The following is a 17,027-nucleotide window of genomic DNA, read 5'->3' as shown; positions in this document are numbered from 1 at the left end:
GGCCCATAACTTAACATAGTAAAAGCAAAATTTATCAAACCAGTAACCAACATCAAACTAAATGGTGAGAAACTTGAAGCAATCCCACTAAAATCAGGGACTAGACAGGCTGCCCACTCTCTCCCTACCTATGCAATATAGTAATTGAAGTCCTAGCCAGAGCAATTAGACAACAAAAAGAGATCAAAGAGATACCAATTGTAAAGAAAGAAGTCAAAATATCACTACTTGTAGATGATATGATAGTATAATTAAGTGATCCTAAAAATTCTACCAGAGAACTCTTCCTGCTGATAAAGAATGGCATCGGATCCCATTACAGATGGTTGTGGGCCACCATGTGGTTGCTCGAAATGGAACTGAAAACCTCTGTAAGAGCAGTAAGTGTTCTTAACTACTGAGCCATCTTTCCAGCCCAAAAAAGACAGCATTTCAACAAATGGTGCTGGTTCAGTTGGTTCAAAACCCAAGTTGATAAAAAACCTCCACATAAAACCAGATTTACTGAAACTAATAGAAGGGAAAGTGGAGAAGAGCCTCAAACAATTAGGCACAGGAAAAATTTTCTTGAAAAAAACACCAGTCCTTCTGCTCTAAGATCAACAATCAACAAATGTGACCTCATGAAATTGCAAAACTTCTCTAAGGCAAAGAACATTGCGTCTAGGAAAAAACAGCAACCAACAGATTGTGAAAAAATTTTTGCCAATCCTACATTCAATAGATGGCTAATATCTAATATATACAAATAACTCAAGAAGTTAGACTCCAGAGAACCAAATAACCTTGTTAACAATGGGGTACAGAGATAAACAAAGAATTCTCAGCTGAGAAATATCAAATTCCTGTGAAGCATCTAAAGAAATGTTCAATATCCTTAGTCATTATGGAAATGCAAATCAAAACGACCTCGAGATTCCACCTCAAAAACAGTCAGAAATGGCTAAGATCAAAAATTTAGGTGGCAGCAGATGTTGGTGAGGATGTGGAGAAAGAGGAACACTCCTTCATTGTTGGTGGGATTGCAAATGGGTACACCCACTCTAGAAATCAGTCTTGGGGTTCCCAAGGCTTGCTCAGGACTCAGATTCAGACCAGAAGCGGGTCAGGAATTTGAACAGAGGTGTATAGCAATCGGAGATGGAGAACTGAGGATAACCACCAGCACATTCCAGATGCCAGGAAATCAAAAGGCTCCCAGGACCCAACAGGGATAAGATTAGATGAAGCACCCAACAAAGCGGACAGAGAACTTGTAGAGACCATATCTAGAACTTAGGCAAGGCCCTCAGTTTGGGGATCAGGCCATCCATCCTTCTAAAATTTTAACCCATAATTACTTCTGTCTAAAGGACATTCAGAGTCAAAGAATGAATCAGAGACTGAGGAAAGGCCATCCAGAGACTGCCCTACCTGAGGATCCATCCCATATGTAGCCACCAAGCCCATTCACTATTGTTTATGCAGTAGGCTTCATCCCACAGATAAAGGGATGATTCAATATATGAAAATTCATCACTACAATAAACAAACTCATAAAAATTCCCATGAGCATCTCATTAAATGCCAAAAAAAAACCTTCTACAAAATCCAACACTCCATGGCAAACATCTTGAGATCAGGGATTCTAGGCACATACCTTAACATAATAGAAAGCAATATAAAAACAAGCCAATAACCAACATCAAATTAAATGCCAAGAAATGGGAAGCGATTGCCCTGAAATCAGGGACAAGACAAGGCTGTACAAAGTCTCTCTATCTATTCAGTTTCGTACTTGAAGCTAGAGCAGTAAGACAACAAAAGGGGATCAAATGGATACATCTTGGAAAAGAAGAAGTCAAGATTTTGCTATTCACAGATGATATGTTAATATACAGAAGTGACAGCCAACATTCTACCAGAAAACCATTTCAGCTGTAAAATAACTTCAACAAAGTGGCTGAATATAAGATTAACTCAAACAGATTGGTAGCCTTCCTTTATGCAAAGGATAAATGGACTGAGAAAGAAATTAGGGAAACAACAACATTGATAGTCACATATAACACAAAATACCTTGGTGTAATTTGGACCAATAAAGTGAATAATCTGTATGACAAGATTTCAAGTCCCTGAAGAAAGAAATTTAAGAAAATATTAGAAGTTGGAAAGATCTGCTATGCTCATGGATTGGTAGGATTAAAATAGTAAAATTGGCTATCCTACCAAATGCAATCTACAGATTCAATACTATTCACTTCAAAATTTCAACACAGTATTTTACAGAATGTAAAATAGATGTTCTCAACTTCACATGGAAAAACAAAAACTATAATACAATAGTGATAAAATCTGCATGGTATTGGTACAAAAATGGACAAGTTATTTAAAGGAAAAGAGTCAAAGATCCAGAAATGAATGTACACATACATGGACAGTTCATTTTTTGACAAAGAAGCCCAAACCATACAATGGGGCAAAAAAGCATCTTCAACACATGATGCTAATCTAACTGGATACCTGCATGTAAATGAATACAAATAAATCCATATATATTACCTTGCAAAAATTCATGTCTATGTGCATGACAGGCCTCAACATAAAATAAGATACACTAAATTTGATGGGAAAAAAAGGGAAATAGCCTTTAAGGCATAGGTACAGGAGAAAATTTCTTGAACAGAATGCCAATGGTTGTGTCTCTAAGGTCAACAACTGATAAAGGGAATCTCTTGAAACCAAAAAACCTCTGTAAGGCAAAAGACACTGTCAATAGAACAAATCAGCTGCCTATAGATTAGGGAAAAACTTCCATTAACCCTACATCTGACAGAAGGTTAATATCCAAACTATATTAAGAACCCAAGAAGCTAGACTCCTCCAAACCAAATAACCCAATTAAAAATGTAATGTAGAGCTAAACAGCAAAGTCTCAACTGAGGAATCTTCAAAGGCCAGGAAAAACTTAAAAAATTTTAAAGTTTGTAGTTATCAGGGAAATGCAATTCAAACAAACCTGAGATTCCATCTTACACCAATCAAAATGGCTAAGATAAAAAACTCAAGCAACAGCACGTGCTGATGAGGATGTGGAGGAATCCTCCATTGCTGGTAGGATTGCAAACTTGAACAACCACTCTGGAAATCAATTTGGTGGTTTCTTAGAAAGTTGCAACTAGTTCTACATGAAGATCCAGTTATATTGCTCTTGGGCATATACACAAAAAATGTCCTACCACATCACAGGGACATGTACTCCACTATGTTCATAGAAGCTTTATTTGTAATAGCTAGAAATTGGAAACAACCCAGATAACTCTCAACAAAGGAATGGATGCAGAAAATGTGGTACATTAACACAATGTAATACTATTGGGCTATTAAAAACACATACATAAATTTTGTGCTCAAATGGATGAAACTCAAAGAAGTCATTCCGAGTAAAGTAACCCAGACCCAAAAGATCATACATGGAATGTCTTCTATGACAAGTGCATTTTCATTGACCTCCCATTTGACTGTTAGAGCTTCAGGCTGAATAGTTTACTTTAAATATGACAGATCAAGTCAGGAAAATGCCTCTATAGGCCTTCTAGACTCTGGTGAAATTATGAGAAGCCTAGGAACACTTCTCATGATGATAGAGAGAGAGAGATTACCTGAGGGTGGAAATAGGCATTTCAGATCTTGAGACTGAAAAGATGAGTGCAGTGAAATTTGTGTCATAATAGGCATGAAGTGATTTTTATTCTGGACTCTGACTTTAGTCATCTGTTTTCACTGAGGCAGATTCTTTATTTTTAGTCCAAATTAAAGAGGCTACTGTCATAGTGAACATGGTAATTTGCAATAATGGAGAATGTCACATGAGAGGGATGGGAGCAGAGGATGCACAGATGTGAGGACTTCCTTATATTGTCTATACAGAATTCAGCTGGGTCAGTCAGCGTATGCCCATGGTAGACAGAAGAACAGAAATTCATATAGTGAAGAAGGATCTCATCACAACACCCAGATTTTTTCTGCAACCCCAAACACATTTGTTCCCCACACCTCCTCAGAAGAGTTTCTCAGCAGAAGGACTGAGATTTTTTTACAGGAGAGTCTGAGATTGTATCTATTGCTCAGACTCTGGAACCTAGAAAGATGTACCTTTTCTCTTCTGATTACCTCCCCGATGCATGGTGGGTGTGTCTCTGGTTGTGCCAAGCTTCAAACAGCAGAATTCCAAGGATTATGAAGACCAAACCAGCCATTCCCATCCTAATGAGATTTTCCACTGTATGATCCCGGGTCTCTGAGGCTGTGGATCAGGACAAAGAAGTCACAAATATTAAAGGAGATCAAAATGTTTGCATAGATATCCACCTAGAAAGTCTGCCTTCCCTGGACAAGACTGAGACTTTCTGCATCCAGTACTATGACATTGAAGTCTCCTCATTTTCCTGGCTTGGGTTTGGTCATGTTCTGTGATAAACTGATGTTCTCAGGTGATCCTGAGAACAGAAAAAGAGAAGTAATGTGCGTGAAGTACTAAAATGTCCAACATTCTCACATATAAACTTATGAAGACCTGCGACTAATCATGTGACTAATCATGCTCCTTCTCTAACAGGCGAATAAGTATCCCTCTGGTGTTATTAAAATCACCAGTGTTACTATATTCTTTAAGATATCAACATACAGATGAGTAACTTTAGAACAACTATTTATCTGAATACCAAGGGATCCAGATTAGTGATAAAAACAAAAAACAAAACAAAACAAACAAACAAACAAAAAAACCCAAAAAACCTGCCATTCACGGTTGAGAATAAAGGAAACCTTCTGAGCACTCTGCTTAATCTACCACACAAAATCACATCACAACACAATCCCATAAAATATATTTTCTCTTTAGTGTGTTAAGTACCCAAGAACCCAAGGTAAAATCTGCACACGAGAAGCTGTTAAAAGTCTGGAGTACACAGAGCTGACACTCTGGAGCCTTTTCCTCTGAACATACCACAGCTAGTACTCTAGGTGGTATAGCTTTGCTTAATCCACTAACTAATCATCATACAATTAAAATGCATTCAGTGAGACCCACCAAACTTCAAAATTGCCCATGCACTCTTTATGCCTACATGTTGTAAGGTGTAGTCCTGTGAATCTATAGAGCAAAAAATTTACTTCCAAAAATACTCATAGAAAAATAGTAATAGACTGAAGTTTTGTTAATATAAAGACATGTAAACATATGATATATATGTTATAGAAGCACACATATATATTTGTATAATGTTATATATAATATCTGACATATATATTTGTAGCAAGAATAATTGGTATGCAAGAAAAAGAAATGTCGTGTGTAGAAATTGATGTACTTGGAAATTTTTATAAGTTGAATCAATCAGACTGATTATTACCAGATACCATATATAATTTCTCATTTTCAAGTTCCCTCCCCCCCCCACACATACACACAGACATACCCCAGACTGTGTGTCTGTGATAAAACATAGATATGAGACTAGAAAATTCATGGTCAAAGCAAAAGGTAGGGAAAAGAGAAGGGCTAAAGATTTAAAATGCTATTTTTTTGCATGATGTTATCATTTGGAAATGTCTTCATAAACCAATAAATGGATATATGCTATTGAAAAACATTTTGAGTAAAATTTTGATCAAGTTGTGATTGACAAGACTTTTATCAATAAGTCAAAAAATTATTGAAAAACAATTGGAAGGAAAGTTTATTATATATATGTAAAATAAAGTTAATATATGCAAACCAAGTTATCTCTATATTTTCTTAGAAAATAAAAAGCACTCAATTACATTCTGTAAAAAGTATTGAAATATTTCAATATTTCTAGCTATTATGAGATATGTGCAGGAATGTATGTAATTTCATCTAAAACACCAAAAATTTTGGTCTGGAGAGAGGACTTGGTGTTGAAAATCACGGGTTGCTCTTCCGTAGGGTTTGGGCTCAATTTGCTGCACCCCAGAAGGCAGCTCACAAGCATCTGTAATTCCTTGTCTATCCACCACCACTAGGCATGCATGTGATGCGTGCTCACGTGTGCACGTGAGTACACACACACACACACACACACACAGAGAGAGAGAGAGAGAGAGAGAGAGAGAACACCCATATACATAAAATAATAAAAATCTTAACTTTAGGTGGATTAGTAAATGCATTTAAAATATTTAGGAAAATGTTTTATGGACTTACAATTTAACCACAAGATTGACCATCGTGGGATGATGTACACAAAGGTGAAACAGTACAATGTAAATATTAGGAGTAACCAACAGCAGACAATTAGGACTTTAGTGTTACTAAATAATGAGGGAATTCATATTTGGTCCTGGAAATCTACAACTACCTGTGGTTGTTTAGGTCAGGACCTAGAGGAAAACCATTTTTTTTTAAATCAGCACAATTCCTAGTAGCATCCTAAATACCTATACTTATATCTACAAACAAGTGTAGCTCTTACTATATGTATGTGAGTGAGGCTTACCTTTGCAGAACATGGAAGGCATTTCAGAAATCCACATTTGGCTAACAATGCAGAGAATCTCATTTGCCCAACCCCAATTGACATATATACAGACCAGTGCTTTAATCTGAGGCTTAAAAAATATTGGGTAGATAGTGAAAATATGACAAGAACCAGGGGATCAGACTATCTGCTGTAAGACAGTGTTTTCTATATGTGATAGGTAGCTACACTGGCTGGGGGAGCACCCTCATAGACGCAGGGGGGAGATAGGGGATTTCCAGAGGGGAAGCTGGGAAAGGGGGTGAGAGTTGAAATGTAAATAAATAAAATATCCAATTAAAAAAGAAGTAAATAAAAACCTTAATGTTGTGGTTTTTGAAAGAAAACCTGCACAATGGCAATGTGAATTAATGTGCCAGTGTAGATGGGGAAATCTCACAAGACTCAACCACTAGACAAATAGCTACAGGTCATTAACAGCTCCGAAGAAAGTGGGGAAATTATCCTTCCATAGAGATAAGCCCCAGGTAGTTTCCTTAGTCCTAGGCTGGTTAGGTCTCTGACTAGACTGAAACATATCCAGGTACAAAAAAACACTAAATAAAATGTAAAATTAAATATCAACTGATGTTCTAAAGTTTGTAATAGATTTAGACACTTAATGTCTTAAGATAAAAATCCATGAACCTTAAAACATTTACAAGGTGTATTTTCTGGAGCGTTTCAAACAAACAGCAATGACACACAGTGAAAGGGAAACATTCAGACTGAGCAGGTTGATGAAGGTGTTACAGGCCGAGGTCTCAAGCCACTGAGTAAGAGAAACACACGACTCACACACTTTTACCCTTCTGAGTGTCCTAAGTATGGCTTCTCTGGTGAGCTCAGCAGGGTCTGTGCAGACTCAAACCCACACTCTTGGATGGTCTCCCAAATGTGTATTTCTCCCTAGTGTTCCCCTTACACAGACCCAGCATGATGTGAGTAGCTCCCTGGCTTGTTCTGAGTTTCCAGGAAGCAGCTCTATATAAGGAAGGGAGATTTACCTCTTAGATTTCTAGAAGTGAAAAATGATTTCTGCTGTGGGTGAGCTCCTGCTTCTCAATATCAAAGTTGATCGTATGTTCTTTCTTCTATCAGGCCTAGAAACTTTCTCTGTCTATGCCATATAGGAATGAAATCAATCTGACATAGATTGTTATTCACCACTTTTCTTGCCACACTTACTATGGATTTTGTGTGATCAAGGCATGGGAGTGTGTCATGCACAATGTTGTGCAGTGGTATCTATCAACAAAAGATCTGAGCAGGTACTGTTTTTCCCTGTGGTTGCCCATAATTCCTTCTGAGTACCTTGGACTTTCTGGATTTCACTGTAGAATGAGGAAAGGGCTGAGGGTATTCCCTAATGAAGTCCTCTGTTGACCTCCACCTTCATGGAGGATGAATATCTCACTGACTAAAGTCCCCTGGAGGCTCTTATTCTGGTCCTCATAAAGAGTTCTTTTAATGCAGGATTTTGAATGACCTTTTCAGCCCATAGAATTCTGGGTTACCTCACATAAATCCAGCAGTTCCACAAGGGCACTCTGCAATGACAATGGGTAGGGCAACACTTCTTGTGAACTGTAAAATCTCTAGGTATCTTGAGTGCTGAGGTCACATCACTCATGGAGAATTCTGGTTGGAACTGCTAAACTTGAAACTCCTTCCTTGTACAGAATAAAGGTGTCCACTGGGTACCTTGCCCTAAACACCAGGTAACATTCTTTCCAGTGGGAACTGTGCCAGGCTGCACTGAAAGAAAATGTGACGAGGATATTTTCTAGAAACAGGGGTAGATGAGGAGCTGTCTACCATGTTTTGGGGCTGACTGTGAGAACATAATTTCTTTATGTTTTTTAACCCTGATCCTGTTGCTCCCTGCCTTTCTTGCCTCAGAGTTGGTTCCTTTCCAAGACCTTCTACTTTCATTCTATCATCTCTTAGATTTATATGGATGGCTCTGTGAAGTCTGAGTCTCTGAATTGGCTTATGAGGTTTCTTGTGAAACCTTACAAGAAACCTCATAAGCCAATTCATGGGGTCACTAGGGGCTGACTACTTTTGAGTAGAGATTGTGAGTATCCTAGTTTCAGTAACTGATTACTGGCCCCAGAATAAAGTCAGCCTAGGAAAGCCAATTCTGGCTGTGTATTTCATGGTGTGAGAAAAGTAATTTCTCCCTTTCTTGGACAGAACAAGTCTATCATAGTCAGAAATGGTACAGTGGGTGATTAGTGTCTCTAAAGAGGCCAATATATGGTTTTCTGAGCCAGCAGGGTGGGCTTCCTAGACATCCCTGGAAGAAACATAGGCATGTGATCACAGAGTCAAGTTCTGCCAAGCATTTTCTCCTTCCAGCTTGTCTTGCCTGAGATACTGTCTCTCTGGGACTCTGGGACTCTATCTGACTCTGGGTCTCAAAACTCAACTACCTCTCAAGCAGGGGTCAAGGATTTCAAAATATAACTGGGTTGGTGGTGGGGCTGCCTCACCTGAGACATATATATCCAGGTGGTCACTGGGTTCTGACCAAACCTGTGGGGTTGTCTTGTAGTACCCATAACATCTGAATGTTCCATTGCTGCTTGGAGTCACAGGACCCATAGAAAACAGGGCCTGGAATTCTCCAACATGTGTCTTCTGTGATTTCATGATCATGGAGTGCTTTTGTTCTCCTTCCTTGGTCACAACAAACCCGTCATATTCCTCTTGTGAGAAACATTTGAGGGTCATACTTTCTCCTGAGGTCACCATAGGTCCTGATAAAGCTGATAGGCTAGGTTTATTGCTGAAGAATCCTTGGAGAGAGATAAGGTCAGAGTTTTAAACATGCTCACGAAAGACCAACTTGTCAAACAAGGCTAAACTTCAAGAGGGACATCAAGTGAACAGACACCCCCACCTGAAGTTAGAAACTGGGGTGATACCTCTTGATATCCTCTTACCTGTCACCACCAGCTCCAGTTTGTCACTGTGCACGGACCAGCCAGCAGTGGTCTCATAGAAACAGAAATACTGGCCTCCGTCACACTTCCCAGCTGAGCTGATGTGGAACACAGCTTCCTCCCCATGGTGTGTTGAGGTTTGTGTGTGCCGGGGCTGGGTATGTTCAAATTTCTGAATATAAAGAAGGTACTTCCTTGCATCTGAAATCCCCTTACATGAGATGGATACTCGCATTCCCCTATAGACCAGAGTACCTGGCTCAGCTTTGATGGTGGGCTTTGGTAAGGCTCCTACAAAGAGTCAGAAAATGGGTGTCCTGGGACATTATGCATCTGATCCTGCACACTCCCAATACAACAAAGATTAGCCCATACCTGTGGCTGTCCATTTTTACTGCTCATAATAAAGAAGAATGTCCTGAAGCCGTTGAGCACACACTTACCGGCCAGCACCAGGATCCTGGGTCTCAAACTCAGTCCTGGAAGAAAGTTTCCTTTTCAGGACTTTTCCCAAGTTCTGAGTAAAATCTTTCCTCCAGAAAACCTCCTGTGCTGCTGGAATTTTCTGCTGGGAATGTCGTGGGCTGGGTGGTATGGTCCCTCCTAGATCATAATATTTTCCGACATTCTTTATCTCTTACCCAAGCAGAGCAGGAGTAAGAAGGTGAAAGCCATGGCATCTCTCCTTAGTGCTTACAGCTGCGCATATGGAGAAGGTCACGATGAATGCCAGGACGGACTGGAACACAGGTTAGGGTTTTTGGTTAGGGTTTTGGTGCTCTCCCATCAAATGATTACATTCCAGGATCTTCACGGGGAGAGGAACTGCCCTTCTCAGTGGTCTGGCTCTCATTTCCCTAATTCTGTAGCTTGCGCAGGCTCTAGAATCTCTGTAGTCATTTCTTTAAAGATGAGTTTCTCTCTTAACCCTATTTAACTCCACCCAATCAGTCCTTGTCAGACTGGCATGACTGAAGAATCAACTGACCCGGTAGTTCATTACCTGTCCATTTCCATATTTGTGCGGCTAAATAGGCAGCTTCCCCTCTCAGAAACTCCTTTTGAAGTATCCTTCATGGCTTTAGTCAATCTAGCTATACAGCATCGTAAGGACTGTTTTCTTAGCAACTTCACACATCACCATATTCCTATGATCAATCTTCAGAATTATTCTCACGTCTTTCATGTTTCTGATCCTTGGGGCAGAATCCTCCCAGCTAAAATCAGGGCTTGTTTCTCTTAAGTCTCACACCATGTGGAGCACTGCCATCTCATCTCTGAGGTTCCTCATTTGCAGCCCCTGTGAGCACTTCATTTAGCAAATTGTCTACAGAGTCATGGTAGGTTCAAGGCATTGTAAGTTCCGCCTGAGTGTTTATCTCTGCTCTGAGAATTTATAGATGGCCTGCTGTAACGTGTGTGAAATCTGCAGACCATAAATATCCTAGGCAGAAAAAGAGAGTCAGAAGTCCCTTCAATGGAAAAAGATCTATTTCACAGATGATTTAGGAGACTGATGAATATGATCAGTGCATATTGTTTGAAAATATAAAAAAACTAGTTCTTGAAAAGAAAGATTTGCTATTACCTTATGTCTTATTCTAGAGACAAAACTTAGGGTCTTTAGCATTCTTGAGGGTTTTGTGTTGTTGTTTTGTTCTCATTTGGTTTTGGTTTTTGTTTCATTATTTTTTTAGACAGTTTCTCTCCATAGCCCTTGCTCTGTAGACCTGGCTGATAGACCTTGAACTGATAGACCCACCAGCCTCTGCTTCCTGAATGCCGTTAAAAGCACGCAACACCACCTTGTTTTTGTTGTTGAGACAAGCTGCCCCAAGACTTGCTATAGAGAGCAGGGTAGCCTCAAAATTAGAAAAATTCACTTCACTCCAACTCTGGACGGTTGGGACTATAGGTCTGCGCCATCATGCCCTGGAGCATTCTGTCATTCTGAGCAGGTGTTCCATCACTGAGCCTCTCCTCACCTGCACTTTGAGCAGGTGTTTTATCACTGAGCCTCTCCTCACCTGAGCAGGTGTTCTATCACTGAGCCTCTCCTCACCAGTACTTTAGCCCATGATCCAATTTGCTGTATTTTCAACTTCATCTCAACAAACTTCAGACACTTGTTTGTTTTATATTCTCTTTACTCCTGTATCTTTTTCTATGTTTGCAAGTTTCATTGTTACTCTTTTATACATACATTAGATTTTTTGTGACCCCACTTCACCACTCCCTTTGGCCCCCATCTTACTGGTCTCCAAATTGATTGTCACTTTTGTTTCTTCCCTGATGCAAGAAAATTATTTTTATTTTTGAGGATTAAAAAAAATGTAATACTGTTTATTTAAATTCAGAAACATTTTAGCATCCTAAACATACAAAAAATAGCAGAACGTTGCAGATTGTGTTGAGGTGCAGCGTTCTTGAACATCCATGGATGCAGTAGATCTTCATTTTGCTGACAAAGATGAGTTCTACAGTTTCTTTAAAAAGTTTAAAATCTACCTCACTTAACTAAAGAAAAAACTCCAAACACTTCTCATGCCAGCTGACTCTCCCCCACAACTAAGAATGCTATGCCACTATATACAGAAACAAGACAACCTGAAGCTAACTGGATGCCCACCGCAGTACCAACAGGTCCAGCCTCTGTTCATGCCCAAAGCTACGGCCCCTCCAAAAGGCGTCTTTACCTCATGGCCTCCACGCCAAACAAGTAGCATCAAGAATCTGTCTGGGTTGCTTTGTTCTCTTTACAAACTATAGATATGTACAGTTGACAACTCAGGACTTCTAGCCAATAACTATATAGTTAACACTACCTTTCGAATTGAGAACAAGGTGCCAGAAACATCTCCGAATGCCTTGTCACACCAACAGCAAAGTGCCCTGAGTGAGGAGGACGCGAGAGTGCCTTTCACTCTAAAAATATTTGGAGCTATGCACAACTTTGATACAGTTTCAGGGCGCTCAGGACACCCACAGCCACTTCATGTCAAGCACTGACATTCTGAGAAACTACACGATCATGATCAAATTTTGTAATTAAACCTAACAGTGGCAATAAACACGACTCAACTAAGAGATGTGTCAACCACAGTGCTCTCCTACTCTAAGGTATTCACAGAGACAGAGTTTTTATTCCCCCTCCTCCTCCTCCTCTTCCACCTTTTCCCGGGCAACTTTAGCAGGCCCCTTGGCTCCGTCAAACTTCCCTTTAGACTTACAGTCAGCAACATCTTTCTCATACTTCTTCTTCTGCTTTGCTGCCTTGGTAACGTAGGGCTGCTTTTCACTGTCACTTAAGTTACCCCACATCTCACCCAGCATTTTTGCCACGTCTCCGATGGAGATGCCGGGGGTTTGTGGATCTCTCATCTCCCGATCACAGCGTACCTTTTCTGCCTTTGCCATTTCATCAAACTTTGATTTCTCTTTGCTAGACCTTGTCTTCCACCTCTCGGAGCACTTCTTTGAAAACTCTGCAACATTGACTGGAACCTCTGGGTTTTTCCTTTTATGTTCTTCCCTGCATGTCTGCACAAAGAAGGCGTAAGCAGACATTTTGCCCTTCCTTTCTTGGGATCACCGTTAGCCATCCTTACTGTATTGTTCGCTAGCCTGGGCAGCGCAGGGCACGATTCAACGCTCCCCAGCCTCGCGCTAGCTGCCTCCACCAGAGCCGCCTCATTTTTAAGGATTTTTGACTGTGTGCTTTGATCATATTTATTCTTCTCCAGAATCTATTCAAATACACTGGACTTTTTATTGTTCAACCAACGTTTGCTTTTCATACATCAAATCCAATTCCTGATGCTCATATATTCATAGATGTTTGGTTAGATTCTCCGTTTAAAAAAAATTCTTAGTTTTTGAAATTAAAATATAGTATTTTCCGCCCAACCCTTCCCATGCACCCTTCATTTCTTTCTCTCAAATTCATACCCTCTGTTTCTTTAATTGCTGTCATATATATATGCATATATATACACACATATATATGATAGTCATTTATATATGAACACATATACCTACATGTATGGATATATATATACACATACATGTGTGTGTATGTATGTATGTATGTAAAACCTTCCTAGTTCATATATATTGTTAGCATATATGTGCTTTCTGGAATGTCCATTTGGTATTGGATAAGCACTCAGGGGTTACACTCTTAAGGAAAAGTGGCTTTCCCTCTCTCAGTAGGTACCAATTGCCAGTAATTCCTCAGATGAAAGTGGGCCTTCATTTCTTCCTCCCCTCCTCATGCTGAGATTTGATAAGGCTCGAAGTTGCACATGCTGTCACAATGCTGTCACAATCATTGTTAAGAAATAAAGGAAAGAGGAAGGGACCTGAGTTACAGAAATGCAGTTACAGAAATGCATAAACAAATGTTTTATCAGGTGGAGATTTAAACACTTGGATTTATTTGCACAAAAGCATTACAAAGTGGAGAATAGAGGTAAGCTGACTACATTTAATACAATAAAGTATTTTTAAAATTTTGCACAACTCCATATTATCTGGATATCTGGGGCCAAAATGGTTCTGAGATGTTTTGTGTGTGTGTGTTTAACACTGTGGTAGCTTTATTCAAAATACAGTTGCACAAAAGTATTAACTTCAAAGTCTCTAAGGACTTAACATATTGCATACACACGCACAGTACAGAGAGGGTTAGAGCAGAACCCAGAACTTCTACCGAATAGAAACTCCAACCTTGCTTATTTGCATGAAAATACCCCCACAAAGCTAAATAATCTTAATAGTTATCTGGAGGCCCATGTGTCCTTTTTAAACTCAAAAACTCTAATTTTGATTGTACAATAGATGATTGATAAAAAGCCAATATATAAATTTCATTTTTAAAAATAAGCATTAGTTTGCAAAGAGAAGTCTTAGGGACTGAAAGCCTGAGTTCTGATCTCCGAACTAAGGAAACGAAGTCAGTCCTCTGGAGATCCCTGCACTTGCGCTGAACTCATCACACACTTATTTCAGTCAGGCACGAAACTTTGTTATTCTCTACAAACAAGCTCATACTTCTTATTTTAAAACACCAGGTCAGACATCTTAAGTTGAAAGAGCAGCAGCCCCACAATTGTGAACAATTTCTTCTATGTTTTCCAGAAGAGAGGCAAAACAATTTTGCTGATACTAAGTTAAAAAAAAAAAAAGACAAAACAAAACAAAAAAACTACCTTAGACCTAAAAAAAGACATAGAAAAAAAAAAAAAGGAAAACAAAAGTTAGTAACCAAGATTTAAAAAGCAACTGCCTTACACATGGGGTTTCCAGGACAAGGGGACAGAGGCCTTGTCTCCTCATTTTTGTTTAGTAGCCATATGAGAAAGAAAGCACATACCCGCACCCCAAAAGTTTTTCTATTTTTCAGATATCCACTTGAAATAAATACCAAATTCAAGATTGATTTACAAACAGTCTCCTATTGCCACTATATTCCAACCAAATGCTACATCTGATCACACTTTCAAACTACAGGAAGAATGATTAAAGGTTCCACTCAGAAACATAATAAATACTTCACAGCGTTGGTATCCAAATCACCTAGGAAAACTTAGAAATCAGACCTGGACGTGTTATTAGCTGTCGGTTGTCAATCAGTCTGACCTCTGAGAAAGGATGCTGTTGCTTTATCCTAACACAGCCTCGTGTTGTCAACAAAGCCTGTCTGTGAACATGACACACCCATCACTGCAGCTCAACAGATACTCTGTCTTTTCCACTTCACTTGTTAGAAACCGAGACAGATGGCTGAGGTACAGATGAAGTCTCTGGGGTAGCTACAGCTTTGCCTGCTTTCTTTCGGATGCAGACAGGAGTGAAGCAATGAAGGCAACAGAAGAGGAACAGCTGGGAGGGAAGGCACCCCTGACCCACTCAGTCACCCACAGGGAGGCTCCACTGCAAGTCTGGACTTAGAAAAAGGCTCCTTAGAGCCTTGAACTGTATCAGTCAACAGAACAGAGCCCTGACCTGCCTTCTGAAGAGAACCCTCTTATTCTACTTCTACTTTCCAAACTGTGACAGCAAAGCTCTCAGATACCCTCACCCCACCCCAAAATCTACCTTCAAGCTAATGATCTCTGGATCACCACTAAAAAAAAAAAAAAAAAAACAACAATGAAAAACAGCTTTATCGTTGAAGACTATTGCCATCTCATATTACAACTGAGTGTAATTTGTTAACTTATAAATAACTTAAACATTATGAATGAAATGCACCAAACTACACCTGTGTCAAAGCAACCATGTTTTAATTATGGGCTAAAAACGTCTAATACATTAATCATGAATTATAAAAATCCAGGATCTAAATACAATGCTAGAGAATTTCACTATGGGAAGATGAATGAGAATTCTAAATACATTATGATTAACAGACTAGCAAATCTTAACCGGAATGGTAAGGCCAAAATAGTAAAACCACACTTTTCCTATAAAAAGTTACACATCATCTCCTACTGGGACAGCTATCTTACATAAAAAAACAAAGACATTGTGATCACTCTACTGCGTGCCCAGGAGTGCCAGGCAGCCTCTCTCTCCCAGAAGTGTCTAATCGTCGTCTTCCTCCCCATCATCTTCAGCATCTCGCTTTCTTTTCTCTCCCCGGAGACCCTCTTCTACCTCTTCTTCCTCTTCCTCCCCTTCGTCAACATAATCATAATCATCTTCTTCATCCTGAATTTCTTCTTTCATTAAGTATGAGAGGTCCAACTCCTCTTCTCCCTCTCCTACTTCTGAACCAGCTTCATCCTCATCCTCATCTTCCTCATCTTCATATCCTTCAGGTGGACCAGCTTCATCTTCGTCTTCCTCATCTTCATTTCCATCCTCATCCTCCTCCTCTTCCGAGTCCGGTGCTTCATTGTCCTCCTGATCGAATCCATCCAAGTACGTGATTTGTGGCAGCAACTCAAAAATGCTTTCTCTGTAATCTTCCAGGTTGGTGATCTCACAATTTAAACAAGTCCAGCCTTTTCAAATTTTTAAGATTTTGCAGCGCTTTGACTGTACTGAGATCTTTAATTTTGTTTCCACTCAGATTGAGGTAGGTAAGGTTTGGACATTTCTCTGCCAGGACTTCCAAGCCTCCAGAAATTATATTGTCACTAAATTCCAACTTCTGAAGCTTATTTAAGTTGGGAAGCCGAGCCAAGGAACTTAGTTCCATGTTGGCCATACTAAGAAACTCCAGTTCTTTAAAGGTGTCATTCAGGCCTTCAATTTCCCCACTGACACACAAGCAATTATCAAGGACTAACTCTGTCACCTCCTCCGGGGCTCTGTTCTTCAACTCCATGTCAATCTCCTCCTTTATCTTCATGTCCTCCTTTGCCCTCGCCTGCCCTGCCAACCACCCCCAACCCTAGAAAACCTCTAAAGATCTGGAGATGAATGAAAAGAGACGCAAAGACGAACACCCACTACCACCTGGGTGTGGGAGAGAAAGAAAAGAATAGCAAATGGAGTCTGACGACTTGGGACTAACTTGGCTGCCCCCACCTCCTAGTCCACACAC

General features: G+C 39.8%; 2 protein-coding genes and 1 pseudogene across 3 annotated transcripts; all 3 read right to left on the bottom strand.

The window, feature by feature from the left end:
* Positions 1 to 4,148: 4,148 nt before the first annotated feature.
* On the bottom strand, positions 4,149 to 9,707 carry LOC308440004 (leukocyte immunoglobulin-like receptor subfamily A member 5; the record flags this gene model as incomplete). The annotated part of the gene is made up of 3 exons (XM_080941926.1): positions 4,149 to 4,285; positions 9,020 to 9,325; positions 9,473 to 9,707. The coding sequence occupies 3 exons, from the start codon at positions 9,705 to 9,707 to the stop codon at positions 4,149 to 4,151; spliced, it is 678 nt and encodes a 225-aa protein (XP_080798052.1).
* Positions 9,708 to 12,613: 2,906 nt separating this feature from the next.
* LOC308440003 (high mobility group protein B3-like) lies at positions 12,614 to 13,074 on the bottom strand (annotated as a pseudogene). The gene has a single exon. The product of its transcript is annotated as a high mobility group protein B3-like (transcript).
* A 2,971-nt stretch (positions 13,075 to 16,045) lies between these two features.
* LOC308439913 (acidic leucine-rich nuclear phosphoprotein 32 family member E-like) lies at positions 16,046 to 16,808 on the bottom strand (the record flags this gene model as incomplete). The annotated part of the gene is given in 2 exon segments (XM_080941858.1): positions 16,046 to 16,468; positions 16,470 to 16,808. Coding segments are annotated over 2 exon segments (747 nt in total). The 3' UTR covers positions 16,046 to 16,060.
* Between the last annotated feature and the right edge of the window lie 219 nt (positions 16,809 to 17,027).

This window comes from Micromys minutus, assembly GCF_963924665.1.
Source record: "Micromys minutus genome assembly, chromosome: 30".
NCBI classification, from domain to species: Eukaryota; Metazoa; Chordata; class Mammalia; order Rodentia; family Muridae; genus Micromys; species Micromys minutus.
Note: the sequence above shows the minus strand (reverse complement) of the source record. Positions and strands in the feature narration are given on the sequence as shown.